General features: G+C 43.4%; 1 protein-coding gene across 1 annotated transcript; it reads left to right on the top strand.

Moving 5' to 3' along the window:
• Nucleotides 1-5,598: 5,598 nt before the first annotated feature.
• s1pr3a (sphingosine-1-phosphate receptor 3a) lies at nucleotides 5,599-10,126 on the top strand. Its single transcript, XM_030432264.1, has 2 exons — nucleotides 5,599-5,863; nucleotides 6,910-10,126. Exon 2 carries the CDS (start codon nucleotides 7,020-7,022, stop codon nucleotides 8,217-8,219), a length of 1,200 nt encoding a protein of 399 aa, XP_030288124.1. The 5' UTR covers nucleotides 5,599-5,863; nucleotides 6,910-7,019; the 3' UTR covers nucleotides 8,220-10,126.
• The last annotated feature ends 6,106 nt before the right edge of the window (nucleotides 10,127-16,232 follow it).

Below are 16,232 nucleotides of genomic sequence, written 5' to 3'. Positions count from 1 at the left end.
TTCTGCTCAACAATAACAAACAGGCGATTCTGTACTAAGACATCAGGCTTCGGCAAACCTATTGGTCACCAAGGCCTTTTAAAAAATCTCTGCAATTCAAAGGCTGAGTGCAGAAAATCAGTCCAAGGATGCCAAACTGTGAAGTGAGGGAATAACACAGCCTATAAATTTTATAGATTTCATGCTAAAGGGTTCAAAACCAAGTCCAGACAGGACCATGTGAATTTTGTTGCGAACATACTGAAAGCACTGAGAGTGCACTGAGAGGAATTCATTAACTCTTGTCATGAATGGTTTTGTTAATTTGCATTTTGTATGTCTGTACAATCAGCGTTTGATCTCATTAACACATCAAAGTCGAGAACATTAACAAATTAATGAAAAAGATCAACAGAATGTCTGTCCAGATTGTAATTTCCAAACTGCCATAAAGAAAAGTAACTTAAAGTATCTTTACCTGTATGTCCTACTGACAGCAATGAGTTGCACTGTAGATATCATGGTTTTGGTTTTTGGTTTGTTGTTTCCTGTTTTATTTTGTAGTTTATCCTCTCGTGTCCTGCTCTCCTGTGCTCCAAGTGTTCTGTTTCCCTCTTCTGTTCCTTTGCTCCTCCTCAGCCAGGCTGGACACACTGGCTGCATGTGCTTTGCAGAACCTCTTTGTTTTCATTTCAGTTAACAGATTAGGGCAGCCACGCCGCTGGCATGACTAGCACGTCTCACAGGTGTGTCAAGCCAGGCTGCAAAAGCAACGTCATCTTGAAATTGGGAGTCTCGCCTATTTTTACCGAGACACGTGCGCGGTTCTTGGCTAAAGAAAAGACCTGAAAACGCCCTGTCAACAGTCATATTGACATCATACCGGTGTGTCACTACAGTTTTAATGTCAGTGTCTGTAGGATATATGTCACAGACATGAAGAGGATACACACAACAGATGAAGGGCAGTTTTATTCCTGTGTGCTCTCTTTTCTTTCCCTCCCTCCCTCACTCCCTCTCTTTCCTTCTACCGCTCTTTCACGGCATCATATTTATTGGAAATTATCAAAGGCAATGTCCATGTAAACAGACAGGGCAGGCAGGAGCCATGCTGCAGCGGCAGCCACGCACTACACAAGCAGCCAATGTGGACAAAGCGTAAGTTTGGTTTGCATTAAGTCTTGTGTTGTTCCCTCACTCTTTGTTGGTTTGTCTATTTTCATCATCACGTCATGAGTCTCCTGAGCCTGTTCCCAGGTCCTTGTGTGTTCCCTGTGTTTTTTTCTGGATTGTCCTCAGTTTTTTGTATTACTTCTTGTATTTTCATTTGCCTTGTGTTGCCTGTTTTTTTTTTTTTTTTCCTATGTTTTTATGGTTTTGGATTTTTGGATTTTGGATTAGCAGCTCATTAAAGTTTGCCTTTGGTTGTACCACCTGCCTTGTGTTTGGGTCTTTTCCTTCTTAACTGTGATCATAGTTCACATGAGTCAGCCTAGTTACATGTTAATGTACTAATGGAAGCATTGTTAATGATTTACTGTAATGATGGTAACGCATGATAAAAGTGTTAGTGACTGTATGTAATGAATGTTGGTTCACAAACATATAATGACGGATAAATCAGTGGTACAATTAGCAGTCACAAACTTTTGCCCTATTTATTCAAATGGAGCTCAGCATAAATCCAGCCGAGAATATGAATTATTCTTTGTACACAGAGATTCTATTCACATTCACTGTTGTTGATGTGTTTGGGCACCACCAAGCATTCGTAAAGCAATTTTCTCCTGAAAAACAGCTAAAAATCTCTGACACAACAAATAACTACATATACCTATTGGCATGTTCCAAGAGTTATTCTCTCTCCTGCATCAGGACTTAGACAATGATTGGTTGTTGTTCAGTCATCTGCCTCATAAATTGGTCTCTTAGCTCTCCTTAGTCAATAATATTAAACTGTTAAAACACTGTATGGCTGTTCGCTACTTGCCAAGAGGTGTGAACTTACACAGGATGTTTACACTATATGTAAGTCTCTGTCATATTAAAATGTTATACTGTCGGAGCTTGGTGCACATTCTTGTGTAAGTCATGTATTAAATCTGTCTGTGGGTGTGGGTAAACTACATGAGTGGAGGGCAGCGGGGTGACGGCCCGAGAGGCCTTCCTTTTCCACCGCTGCTGCTCCTGCTTCGTTCCCACTGCATTTCACATTCCCAAACATTTAACTCACCATCCGATCCTACGTCAGCGTGTCCTGACTCACAGCGCTGCTGCACACTTAAACACACACGGTGGCCACACACACGCACAAAGACTCAGAAACACGCACGCAGCATCATCTCCATTATACAAACTCGTACGGGACTTGGCAACAAGGACAGTTTTTTTTTTCTCTTTTCATGATCTGGTGACCCGAAGCTACGTTTCCTCTTTCCACCATAGCACCAAACATCCAGGAAGCCTGTATCCATGCTTGCAACAACACCGAGCCAAGGACTTTGGGGTGTTTTTATATGGTTATAAATGGGTTGTCAGAGCGTCTGTACATCCCATGCTGCTCAGGGTAAAGTCAACAGCTCTGGGGGTCATTCATTAATCTGCTATGCCTGCTGGGCTGACATGTGCAGGAGGGCCAGGCTGCCTGTAACCTCTCACAATTAGTGATATCAGAGGGACTGAGAGAAGAAGAGAAAGTAAGGGGGAAGCTGTCAGCTCTGCCTCTCCTTCGTCTCCAAATTTTCAAGACAGTCTCCGTTTCTTGTCTCTTTCCATCTCCTCGCCTTTTTATCAGCATTTGTTACGGCGTCGGTCTCTGTTAGCCTGTACTGTCATCCATCACAGTCTGGATTTCTGGCCTGTTATATCTAATTTTAGCCCATTAGATCCAGCAAAAACAAAAACAAAAGAGACGGACAGTTTGAAAAGCAAAGCAGACATCAGCAAAGAGAAAAGACGAAAAGAAAACTCTGAAGCCTTCTCATAACTAAAGTTGATTCTGTGCTATTTTAGAGACAATTTCCCCAAAAATCTTACCTTTGCATCACCTTTTTATGGAGCTACACTGGGCTGCATCAATATTAGATTAGATTAGATGGTCTTGCTATATTCATTGGAATTTCCTTCTTCCCTTTCCTCTAGCAATAACCAGCTAGGTACAAACTAATCAAAACAGACGTGCGCCAAAACAAAGTAAATTTTTTGGCCTCGGAAGTCAAAACAATCTCACCACAAACCAACTTCTAATGAAAATAGGCAACTCCATCTGCTGAGGTTCAAATAAAAAGCTCAAGAGCAGCCAGTAAGTGGTGAGTGTGGTTTTATCTTCAACACAGAAATGTAGATCTATTTTCAATCCACGTGGGCAAAATATTGATTAGTGATTTAACCTGAATCAAAGAATGTTGGAACACAAAACCCCGCCAAGCATCAAGCATCCTTGCCTCCCCCACTCCCCTGCCATTTTTCCGGTTCTCTGAAACTTTCTCTCGACTCGGAATTTATTTTGACTTTGCCTGTCTCTCTGTCTCTCTTTCTCAATCTTCTCAGAGTGAATGTGAAACCATGGCACCTCAAGCCGGCAACACATCATGTGGGAAAACTGTAATAAAAGGCAAAGTGTAAACACTCAGTGAGAAGTAACAGCCCCAAGCCCTTTGTTTCCACCCGTTGCACAATCCAGCGGCTGGAATAACATCTTTTAGGAAACTGATGGGAATGTGCGTACTGTTTTTTAAACACAATGCAGAGCCAGGGTGGGGGATTAACAGAGGTGAAGAGGGGACAGTCCTCAGCATCGTCCACATCCAGCCGTGGTTTCCCCCTTGTCTTTTCACCACAAGGCACCAGGAAGTTGCAGGAAAATCCCGATTGGAATCGGCAGGGATATGTCGTGGAGGTGTGAGGAACTTAACCTTGGCTTTTGTTCTAAAAGGAGAAAAAAAAAAGATGCTCATTTTTCTATTTTGGGTTACTGCTAGAATAGGTTTACATACTTGTGTAACATCTTACAGTTGCATTACTTTAAGTGGTAATTTAACGTGTTTGTTCAGTAACGTGTTACCACCTGGCAATTAAGAGGTTTTTCATACCGGACACCAGAGTTTAAAATGCCAGCAACAGTTTAAACTTGTTCGAAGCGGCTCATAAAATCATCATCGTTGAAACTTTTGTCGATATGGACAATGCTGTGCACGGTTAGATTCTGAACAATTCACTCCTTAAGATCATTTGATGAAAAGAACCGAACAAGGAGACTGCCGGTATAGTAAGCAAGCGGTGACACCCTCACAGATAGTGGACTCTCTCTGGCGTTTAGATGTTTGTAGCCAAAATATAGTTTCTTTACGATCTTGTCCAACTCCGACATGGCAAAGGCAAAAACATTTGCACTTACCAGTTGATAGTGTTCGTGATGCCAACTGGCTTTGGAGCGGTAGTAAATGGTGGTGGTGGCGGCGGTGTCCGTTCCTCGATAATGTATACTCCTTTAGTCAAGAGAATATAAAACAGTTCATCATCAAATTAACCCGAGTTGTAAATATTGTCCTGTGAAGTCCATCTGCAAAAAAAGACAACAACTTCTTTTGACAGAAGACATACGGTATATTCTGTTCTTCACGACAAGCGTTTTTTTTTTTTGGGTGTGTTTGTCTTCGTTGTGGTGCCGCCTACAGCGTGGAAAGTGTCCTCTCTATCACTCTGCAGAGACAGTAATATCGTAAAGAAATGTATTACTTTAAAATGAAAAGTCACTAGTCTTATGTAATACATCACATTTTGGAGGTAACCAGTCCAACATTGCTTATCTGGGACAGAATAATTGAAGGAAAGTGTGACTCTTCGCTTCTCATCCATCCCAGTTGACTCCGATGGGAGAGGTCAGACCTATCTCACACTCTGAAGGAGCGAAGGGACCCAGTCATCTCTTACTTGAACAAAACAATGACTCATCAAATCAAAGACATAAAACGAGTCACAATTTATTGCCCTGTCAGCCTAGGGGATAAATTCCACAAAAAGGCAAATAAACACACATCAGTTTGTGCGCTTTTGGCAAGCTTTGGGGAAAGCAAGATTTGGCTTTATGCGCTCCAACAAAGAGGAGGAGGAGGAGGAGGAGGGGGAGTGTGAGGCAGGGTTAGTTGAGAACCCCTCATTACTTTCAACCCTCAAAAGAAAGGTGACACATACAGTAGTTCCAAGCAGTCGATTAGACAATGACAGGGCAACCTTGAGGCCACAATCTTGTTAGGACAGGTGAGTGCAGCGATAATTTTTATAGGTAACTTTATTTTATTCAAACGACGAAGAAAACATTTGACAGGACAAGTTTAAGCGCATTAATTCAATAACAGACAAATGAGGTGCACCAACAAAGAACACCAACAAAACTCATGAAACCACACACTGAAATGGGACAAAAATCCATCAGACTCACGACGAATGCTTGTTTGAAAACGCAGAGCAGCACTGTAGACACAAAGTGACACATCTGCACAACATTTACGCGTCTGGCGCGTGGCTGTGACCTCCCTCCTGACTCATAATTAATGGTAAAAACTAAATTGGAGACGTGAGAGGGAAGAGACCGCCCCGCCGGGTGGGAGGGGTGAGAACGGGACGGCCGGTGCCGGAGCGACTCACAGTGTGGAGAGGAAAAAGTCCAGGATACAACACAGAGTGGATGTAAGGAGGGAGGCATTTAACAGTTTTGGGAGACAAGACAAGGACTTTTGACTTCACGTCGAGGATATTTTTTGTTGTTCGGGGGGTGATCTTATATTTTTGCGCGTCGTTACGCACGAGAGAAAAACAGCTTCCAGTGTTCTGCAGATCTCACCACAGCAGCGGGATGTTCAGATGAGAGCAGTGGCTCCAAAAGGTAAGATGAGTTATTGTAGCCGCGGTGAAGAATAGCCGGGAACTGTGCAGAGACCAGACGACCAAACTCCGTTTAACTTTTGAGCAACTCCATGAAGGAGTGAGCAGAAAACCTTGTCTCGACTAAAATGGAGCTTAAACGCAGACAATTGCGCTCTAAGAAAAGAGAACAGCCTATTAGTAATCTCTGTAAATGTGTGTATTCATCAGGGGAGGTACATAATAAGGTTTAATTATGAGAAAAACCTGTTGAGCAAAGCTGAAGGTTTACACGCACTCTAAAGGGTCATTTCAAGATTATATTGTCACGTTTAATTGAGGTTTATTTATAAGCAGTAAATGCTGTCCCACAGTAGTCAGACTCGAGGTGTTGTCAGTCAGAAGTTAACATTTATGGTACTGGATTTACGAACAGCAGTAGCTTCCACAGCTGTTTGTTCAAGATGCTGGGGGCAATAAATTCAAAAAGAACTTTAACTCTTTATCCACGGGTTCCTCTTTATTTCGTATTTTAGCGATTTCTTTATAATTCTGTTTCGTGGTGTGTTATATTTAGTATTTTTAATATTTAATCTAGTGCTGTCTTGGCAGGACACTTCTGTGGGAGACATTTCTGCAGCTTTCTGGTTAAATAATGTAAAATTAAAGGGGTACTTTGTAGTTTTGGGGACAAGCTTGTAATCAGAAGACTGTTTTTCATGTCTAAATAAAGAATACAAAATAAATGAACTCACAGGTTTCATGACTGATTAAACAAACTGACATTAAAGGACAAAACAAGTCCATACTGTTATACTTTGGTCATATGTGGCGGACCCTGCCACCTTTCTAGCTTCAAACTGTGTTCTGGGAACCTTACTTATTTTCCTCTCAGAACAGCTTGTTTATTCAGTTATGGAAAAACTTCTGAGTTTGTATAATTACCTCATTAATATTGAAAATATAAAAATTTTGAGTTTGAATTTTCTTCTCCAAAACTACTAAATGCCCCTTCAAAGTATAGCTTTTCAAAGTCAAAGTAATCTCTTAATTGCTTTTGATTGGCAGGTCTGAAGGGGCTCTGAGATGCATGCTGTAACCCTGCCAGGTGCTGTGTCCAGTGCTGTGGCGCCCTCTGCTGTGTGACCTAGGAAGGCAAGGAAGGGCAGGCAGGCAGCATGGGGAACATCCCGGAGGAAGGGATGAATGATGTCATTGTCAGACACTACAACCACTCGGGGAAGTGGGACCTGCCTCGCAGCAGCGGGGCCTGTAAGAAGGCTGTGCTGCTCTTCATCTGCGTGCTGATTGTCCTGGAGAACCTCATGGTCCTGCTCGCTCTCTGGAGGAACAAGCGCTTCCACAGCCGCATGTACTTCCTCATTGGAAACCTAGCGCTGTCAGACCTTCTGGCTGGTGTGGCCTACGTGGTGAACATCTTCACCTCAGGACGCAACACCTACTTCCTGACGCCGGTGCAGTGGCTGGCCAGAGAGGGGAGCATGTTTGTGGCCCTCAGCGCGTCCACGTTCAGCCTCTTGGCCATTGGGATTGAGAGGCACATGACTATGGTGCGTTTGCGTCCGTGTGAGACAGCAGGTCGGGGGAGACTTCTAGGGCTGCTGGCAGCCTGCTGGCTTGTGTCAGTGCTGCTCAGTGCCCTGCCCAGCCTGGGCTGGAACTGCCTGGACAACATGACCTCCTGCTCCACGGTGCTGCCGCTCTACGCTAAGAGTTATGTGGCCTTTTGCATCAGTGTCTTCAGCGCGCTGCTGGTGGCCATCATCATCCTCTACATCAGGATCTACCGCCTGGTGACCTCTAGCGGCCGCAGGGTGAGCAGCCGGCCTTCAGAGCGCTCGCTGACCCTGCTGCGGACAGTGGTGATCGTTCTGGGAGTGTTTGTCATGTGCTGGACCCCCCTCTTCCTCCTGCTGCTGCTGGATGTGGGTTGTAGCCCAAATAAGTGCCCCGTGCTCTACCAGGTGGACTGGTTCATTGCCTTGGCTGTGCTCAACTCTGCCCTCAACCCTCTGATTTACACTCTGTCCAGCAGGGAGATGAGAGCGGCGTTCTTCCGGCTGCTGTGCTGCTGTCACAGCGGCATGGAGTCCACTGGAACTGCTGTGGCGGGCAACCCCCACCTGGGCACTGTCATCCCAACAGCGGAGAACAGCAAGACCAGTTTGGGCGGAGGAGGGGGCAGTGGGGCTGGCAAGACCACGATGAATAGAGGGAAGGTTCCCGCACCTATGAACTCTGATAACAAGCATGGAGACCCCTCAGCCACTGCTGTGCCTCACCCACCCGGACCTGCAGACCTGCTCTCAGCTGTGCTGGTGAAGGCGGGGGCGCTGCCGCCCCTCAGCAAGTTCTGAGTGGAAGCACCTTAATGAGGCCTGACAGTCACACAGAAGCAGAACTGACATACTCCTGCTATCAGCCACTTTTTGTTAATGCACTACGGCTGGTGTAGCAGGAAGAAGATGAAGTGATGATATTCAGTTGGAACCACCTAAGTGCAGTTTAGAGTACGATCAAATCAACCAAAGCCACTATTTTCATCAACTCGACAATATTACTGACAACACCAGAGTGACTGATATGTTGTGTTTGTCTTACTTGATGATTAATGTTGATGTTTCGAAATTACAAATTACAAAAGGAGAATTTCATGGACTAAAACCAAGCCCCAGGGCAAACCTCTTGGCCTGATTCAACAGCAGATTATAATGAACTTTATCAGTGTTGTGTCTGTCAGTGATTTTTTTTTTTTTGGTTCATTGTGTCACTGTAAGCAGAAAAGATTAACTGGGGCACTTTTTTTTTGCATGTGCTATATGCAAGTACTCTTAAAACACCAGCGTTTTCCATCACAGCCTGACTTGGTAAACTATTTATTTTCTGTGAAAACATTTGCCATCTTGATACTAGTAGTATAACTGATTGTTATAGGTTTGTGTGCATGTAAGCCATCATGGTACTACGACTTTAATGTTGATTTTGTTACAATTTAAGATGCACTGTGAAAACAGAGAAAACACGACTCGAGCTGCAACGATTAATCGATTAGTTGTCTGGAATTTATCACCAACTATGTTTATAATCCATGTATTACTTTTTAAGGAAAAAAAGACTAAATTATTTGATTCCAGCTTCTTAAAAATGAGTATGTTCTGGTTTCTTTACTCCTCTATGACAGGATTCTGAATATCTTTATTTTGTGGACAAAACAAGACATTTGAGGACCTCACCTCAGGCTTAGGGAAACACTGATGCACACTTTTAACTATTTTCTATTTTATGTTTTAATACATTTTAACAAATAATTGATAAAGACAATGTTTGACAGATTAAAGGGGCACTACGTAGTTTTGGAGCAGAAATTCAAACTCAGAATTGTAATATTTACAATATTAATGAGGTAATAACACAAACTCATTTATCTTCTCCCTATCTGAATAAACAAGCGGAGGAAAATGAGGTCCTCAGAACACTGTCTGTAGCAGGAAAGGTGGCAGGGTCCGCCACATATAATCAAAGTCAAACGGTATGAAATTGGGTTGGAACATTAGGTCAGTTTGTTTATTCAGTTTACTCAGTCATGAAGAGAGTTTGTTTTTGAGTGTGTTTAGGCATAAAAAAAAATGCGTCAATCAATTCTGGGAAACGTTTCACCCTTTTGTCACAGTTTAACACCAAACAACTAATCAGTTGATCCAGAAAATAAGCAACAAATTAATCAACAATGGAAATAATGGTGAGTTGCAGCTTTAAGAAAAAAAAAGTGTTTACCGTCAATGTATTTCTTTTCTTTTTTTTTTGTCAGACTAGCGGCCTCGAGAGGCTGTGATCCTCATTATGCACCAGAAAAACCAAACTGTTGGAAGACGGAAAAGTGAAGATTGTCATTAAAAAAGATTCGTAACCACCACTAGTGGGCGAGAGCGTAAAAAGATTTGACGCTCCAGGAGGAGGTGTGTGTTTGAGGGTTCTGTTCAGTGGTTTTCACCGGAACTGACTCGTCTTTCATTGTCAGCAGCAGCTGCACTCTGAGCTGGATTAGCGTGGCTCACAACTACACTCATGGACTCGAGTTTTTGCTTTTTTTTCCCCTCATCAGCACATCTAGAAACCACTCGCACGTCAACTAACCACTAGTGAATAGGAGTGTTGGATGTGAATTGTTTAATGGCGGTAGACTGTAAATGACATTTTCTGCCTAGGGTGGTGCAGTGCCTGATACCATTATATAGCAAATAAAATAAAATCCTATTCCCTTTTATATGATTGTTGCGTGTGTCATGTTTTTATATTGAAATCGATGACTCTCGATCTCTCCCTCTCATCCATACTCGCTCCCTGTGTCAATCTTCTGCAAAAATCGTTGCGGTGCATTTACGGGATGTGGGATCTTTTACACCATATAAGCGGGAGGTGTTTTTTGCTCGAGTCGTTCACGGTTCACATGAAAGGTTCAGCCATACATATATTAATGTGCGGACACTCTGATTTGTCAGTTCTACTCATACAGGAGAAGAGGAATGTCATATGATTTGCTGATGTTATATCCAACTGAGAAGCTGATTGATGCTCTTTTATTCCCATTCATAGGTAGACCAGGGTCAGCCACTGATGAATAATGTAGAGAAACTCCTGATATTTATTTAAAGCGGGGGTTTTCAGCTGGGTGAGGTCGAGCAGCTATTAGTCGTCAACGGTATACAGCATGCATCATTAAATTCTCTGGAAGTAAGTGTGACAAGTCCAATTTGTTAAGTGATTCCATCGATATAAACACGAGGATATCAACATCACACACATTTATAGAAAAGGATTCAGCTGTCGGTGTTAAAACTCAGAGAGGAAGTAGATGTAACTTTGTTTTTTAGCTGCTGATGCCCGGAGACATTAAATCCATGTGTTTGTTTTTTGTTCCAACAAACCTGCAGCGGTGAAGGTTACTTTGACTCGAATCGATAGACGAGCTGATTGCGGCAGAGTTCGCTGTTCATACCACAGTGCACAGCGAGGAGCAGACAGGAGCTGACAGACTGGCATTTCTTACTCACCTCAGCTGAAGGATGTGTCTGCGCTCCGCACCTCCCGATCTGATGAAAATAGACAGCGAGGACGCCGTACCAGCGGAGCATTTCCAGCTTAAAGGTCACCGACTGCTTCCTGTCAGAAATGTTTGAATACTCTGGTTCCTAAATTAGCCGGGGATGATCGTGGCCTTATGCCATCTGGAACGATGGAAAATGGCAAAAACGTTGAGCTGTGTAGCGCCGTTTGCCTTCAGTGACTCCATCTCTCCTCCTTCTGCTTTTTCGTCATTCTCAACCTTCCTGTTCCCTCCTTTTCCATCTCGACCCCACCATAAACCTAATCCTTAGTAGAGATCCTTTGGTTGACATTTCTTTATCGTCAGAAAGATTGTTCACGAAGAAAGAAATCAACACTAGTCTGTCGACACTTTTCATTGTCAGTATTTTGCTGATCAGTTGATCTACTGATGTATGAAAACATGCAAGATCTCCATCGTCAGTAGGAGTTGGATGTGTCAGGAAACAACAACTAGTATGATGTCTAAGCTTTCATCAAGGTGGACTGTTGACAAGTGAATTAATTTAAGATGTTCGTTACAGCAGATAATATGTAATAATAACGTTGTGTCAGAGAGTCTTTTTGCCGTTTTGACTCTATATGAAGATTTTGTGATCGAATGGTATCTGCCCTGAGCAGCAGCACACAACTGGTTCTTTTTTACATTTTTTATTACCCCTGCCTCTCAAACATCCTGAGTCTGCCACTGCTTCAACGCAAACAAACATCTGCATGTGACATACTATCCATCTCCAGAAGCCCAGAAACGTCCGGAGCACCGCAGAATACTGAGAAATTAAGAAAATGCAGGCAGAGGGCAGCGTGTCTACAGACAGTGCAGCATTGTTTTGTAGAAAAAATCCTGCATAGTGTACCTTTAAAGGGCCATTGCGTTGACCTTATGGGGGGTTTGAGTGATCTGTTGGCAGAAATGGAATCTAATATTCCTAATATTCCTTTCATAATAGTGTCTAATTACCTTTGACTGAGTTTTTTATATCTACAGCGGAAGTACGTCTTCCTCCACCTCTCCCATGTTCCCACGCCATAATTCTACCGTAGCCTAGAACAGACAAACCTAACACTGGCTCTGAACAGGGCCACTCACTTTGTTAGCGGTCACCGTAGGGAAGGGTGAGATGAGAGGTGTTTATTTTGTTACAACCTGAAACATCATCTGTAAATCCTGCACGGTGGTGCTTTAAGGGCCTTTTTGTTCCATCAGACGTGACATGTTCAACAAAGTTGAAGAAACCTCATGAAGAATTTCTTGATGATCAAGACAGAAAAAAATGACCAAGAAAAGGGTATTATATTTTGAAAGTACTAAGCCCCACGATGAAGACAAGGCTGAACATTCCTCTTGTAATCGCCAGACGTTGTCAGACTCAGACTTGGTTTCATCATTCTTTCCTTCAGTTCTAAAATAAACACAGCTAAGTGAACATTAATGAATGCCTTTTCAGTGTAATCTCCCTCGTGTCTCCAAATTTCCAGCTGTGACAGAGTCCATTCCTCCTGAAACACCTGAAACAAACACCATCTAATGGCTGCATGCGCTAACTGGGTCAAGCGCCTTAATAAATCATGTTAACTTAATAGCCGTCACCAGTCTCCTTTGTGGATTTAGACATGGTGGATTTGTGTCATTCTCTGTGCACAATGCCGATTTGCATATGACTAATGTGAACACGACAGAGGACAAGAGAATCACACCACCCCCCTGTCATCATGATCCTGGCTTTACACTGCTGTGTGGCGAGGAAGAGTGCATGCATACGTGCCTGCGTGTGTGTGCGCATTTGCATGTGTCACGCTTCGTGTATGCGTGTGCATCCGTGTGTGTGTTTGAGAGCAACGAACAAAGACTCCATCTGGTCCGAGCCTCTGAATGTGCCAGTATGAAACACTTCTGTCATTCTGAACTCCCTTTTTGAAGCCACTCCGAGGTGGAGTAGGGCCAGGCGGAGAGCGGCGAGGGGTCCCATTTGAGGCGTCCGCTCACGCAGGGAGCCCCCAGCTGACACCATTCTCTCCTCTGCAGCGAGGCGCATCACTCTCACCAAGAGGGATCTGGTGTGTGATGATCCTCCTCTCCCACTCTCACCTCCATGGCTCTCCAATTCAATACGGTGTGATTACATGTGCAACAAAGAGAGCGAGGACCCCAGCAGACTTTGTTGATAAGCTCGCAGGGATCAGAGGGCTTTATCCAGGGAGCAGCTGGAGGAGGAGGCAAAGGTCACTTTCGTAGGAGGATATCTGAAGGAGCTGGCTGAGATTTGGATTGGTGGATACTCCTCTCAGCATCCCCTGCGACACCCCACCGCCATTAATTCTCCCGTCCTGTGTTGATGAAGAGGAATCATGTCGAGCTGCAGCAAGAATGCCAGAATAAAATTTTTAAAAAAGAACGTTTTGATCTGACGGTCTCAGCGGTCATTTTTATCTCTATCTTCTTTCTCCTGAAGCATCAACAAAAAATCAGCCATTTCTATGTGCCTCACAGGGCTGCGTCTAACATTTACTCTTTCAATTTTTTCTTCAATTTGATTGCTTGTGACTCTAGAATGTCAGAAATTCCCCGGGGCCCAGGTTGATGTTTTCAAATAGCTTTTTTATTCTTGTCTAAAATACATAAACATTCAGAAAAAGAAACGGCAAGGAGAGCAACTATTTTTGGCTTTTAAAACAACCTCAATGATTAACGAATGTTTTCAAGTATTTATCATTGACCAACTAATTCTGTTTGGTGCCCTTGTTTCAACATGAAATGAATGACCACAGATTTAGATGAGTATTTTTGTTCATGTCAAGCTAAAGCGTGTTTTTCTCTTGAGGAAAGGAAAATTGTTGTGCAACCAGCCATCACTGGCTATGGATTAATCTTACATTGTCCTGCTCCTGCATTTCACCTTCAATTTCGCCCCCATGTTTGAAAAAGCGCTCTGAAAGTGCCCTTTTGAAGCCCCTCTGGTAGATAAAACAAGTGCTGTCTCAGGTGCCAGCAGACAAAATGTGGTGAAGTGCCCCGTCTTCACGACTTTCTGTGTATTGGTGCCCCGCAGCAAACGCGTGGTTCCCTTTTTATTTTTTCACCCCTGCCCCTCAAACAACAACAATCCGCCAATGTCACTGTGTACTTCAGTAAACACGTAGGCTTGTCCTAATTGGCAACAGGAAAAGAACTACATGCGCATTTGTGTTTTTCAGTGTATCCTGTGACCTGCCTCATTGTTTAAACTTTGAAATGACTTCTCATCAGAACAGATATGAGGACGCTGTGTCAGCCTGTTAACACCAAATGAGCAAGTACTGGCCCTAGGAAGACCCCCTTCCACTAAATCAATTAACTTCAAGGGACATCATGACTCTCAATCAATTGCATGGATTTCAGCTCATTTTCTGACCGTTTATAGAGATGTGAGTAATCATTTCTGATTCTTATACGTGCTTGTATGTTTTGCTGTGTGCCTCATTTGTGCTCGATTTCTTCTGATGATTCAATAAGTGTTCAATAAATCCTGGATATTTATTCGTCAATCTCTGCAGCCTCTCAATTCCATCCTATCATAACAGATAGATGGCAGGAGTTGATAAGCAATCTCCTCCAAATGATTCCCTCTAATACTCCCCCCCCCCCCCAAAAAAAAAAAAGAAATACCCAGCAGCTGCTTACTCTCCAAACCCTCTCTGATTGCAGTCTCCTGGCAGGGCCTGACGGCATGCGCACACCTGCTCACACTGACCTCCAATCTATCTCCTCCACGCCTGCCTGCCACAACTGCAGGGATTAGCTTGTCTGGGATAGGGGATAAGTGAGAAGGAGGAAGGCGGCCTTTTAGTCCGACATACGTGTCCCGTCCCTCACTTGTGGCATTGAGCGTGTGTGCACAGCTGGTGGATTCCCTGACTCTGAGCATGTGAGCAGCCCGGAGGTCTGTGTGTGGTGTGAAAACCTGACCGGAGGTGGAGACCCTAATGGTTGCCCTCACGTGTGCATCTCCTGTGAGAGACCTGACAATTTGCATCAAATACTTATGACTAAATAAGCAACAATAAAAGTCAAAAATTCAGCTGAGAATATTCAGCCCCTTCAGTAACTCTGCTAATGTGCTCCATCAGGAGTGTGTGGGTGTAGTCTGATTTGACTGACAGCCTTGCGACAGAAGCAAACAGTCCCAAAACTGCCGACAGATGCTGGTTCAAATGTTGCTAAATTGCAACAGGAGCTCAGACAAAAAACTGTTCCATCTTTGGCAAAAAAAATGCGTCTTCATGTAACACCCTACTCCTCATAGTAAGACGCTGATTCAGGACAGCATGAGTACCTAAGCACTGTACAGTCTTCAGTAAAGCAACTTTGGAGGGAAATATTAAAGGGACACGGCACCAAAAAAGTTCAGCTCAGTTATCAGAAGGCGCTTCTGTGATTAGGGAGTCATGTGTGGACTTGTTTTTCTTTGTTTGTGGCGTCCAAATATTTCATAGGGACCAAAATGTTGGATTTCAAAACATAAATAAGTCCATTTTAGAGAGCGAAGACTCTTGAAATGAATAGTCAAAATCCTTTTGTCAGTCAAGGATTTCAAATAGTGACCCCCCCTTTAAATATTTGTGTAACCTGAACTTTAATCTCTCTGTTCGGATAAAAATGTGCTTCTTTGAAAGAGTCTTGGGCAAAGCAGGGGTAATTTTGTTTCCATAGTAACCACTTGATTGGTAAGCTTCTTTTGAGTATGTCAAACAAATTATAAAAATGTTTTTCATGGTTCTTCTCCCTTAATTATGAATATTAGTAATTATTATAATTACAATGTGTAATTTTCTGCACTTTAACAACGGCTCTCATCTACTGAAGTGTCCGAGTAAGCCGTGACAGTGACAGTGACAGTGATCCTACATAGACACTACCAGAACTCTGAAAAGTGAAGCTGCTAAAATTTATTTACACCTGTGCTTTTTTTTTACGACTTTGACATGTCAACATATCTGCTGTGGAAAAGCTATCCATATTGACCACACTATTTTTGTGCCTTGCATGTGTGTGTGCATGTTCTGTGGCTTCCCGACATGTTCTCTGGCTCTGCGGTGATCACAGGTGTTCATTTCTCCGAGCCTGTCTGATGGATTAACAGCTGCCGTCACCGCATAATCGTTGACACCCCCCCCCCCCCCTCCAGATCTGACATTACCCTCATCCTGATTCGGATATGACAGCTGCACGCACGCACACACACACACACACACACACACACACACACACACACACACACACACACATC

Source organism: Sparus aurata, chromosome 11 (genome assembly GCF_900880675.1).
Source record: "Sparus aurata chromosome 11, fSpaAur1.1, whole genome shotgun sequence".
Taxonomy (NCBI): domain Eukaryota; kingdom Metazoa; phylum Chordata; class Actinopteri; order Spariformes; family Sparidae; genus Sparus; species Sparus aurata.
This window is presented reverse-complemented; position numbering and strand designations above follow the sequence as displayed.

What these genes read in the sequence shown, in the direction of transcription:
- s1pr3a (XM_030432264.1), top strand. Translation starts at nt 7,020, where the DNA reads ATGGGGAACATCCCGGAGGAAGGGATGAATGATGTCATTGTCAGACAC.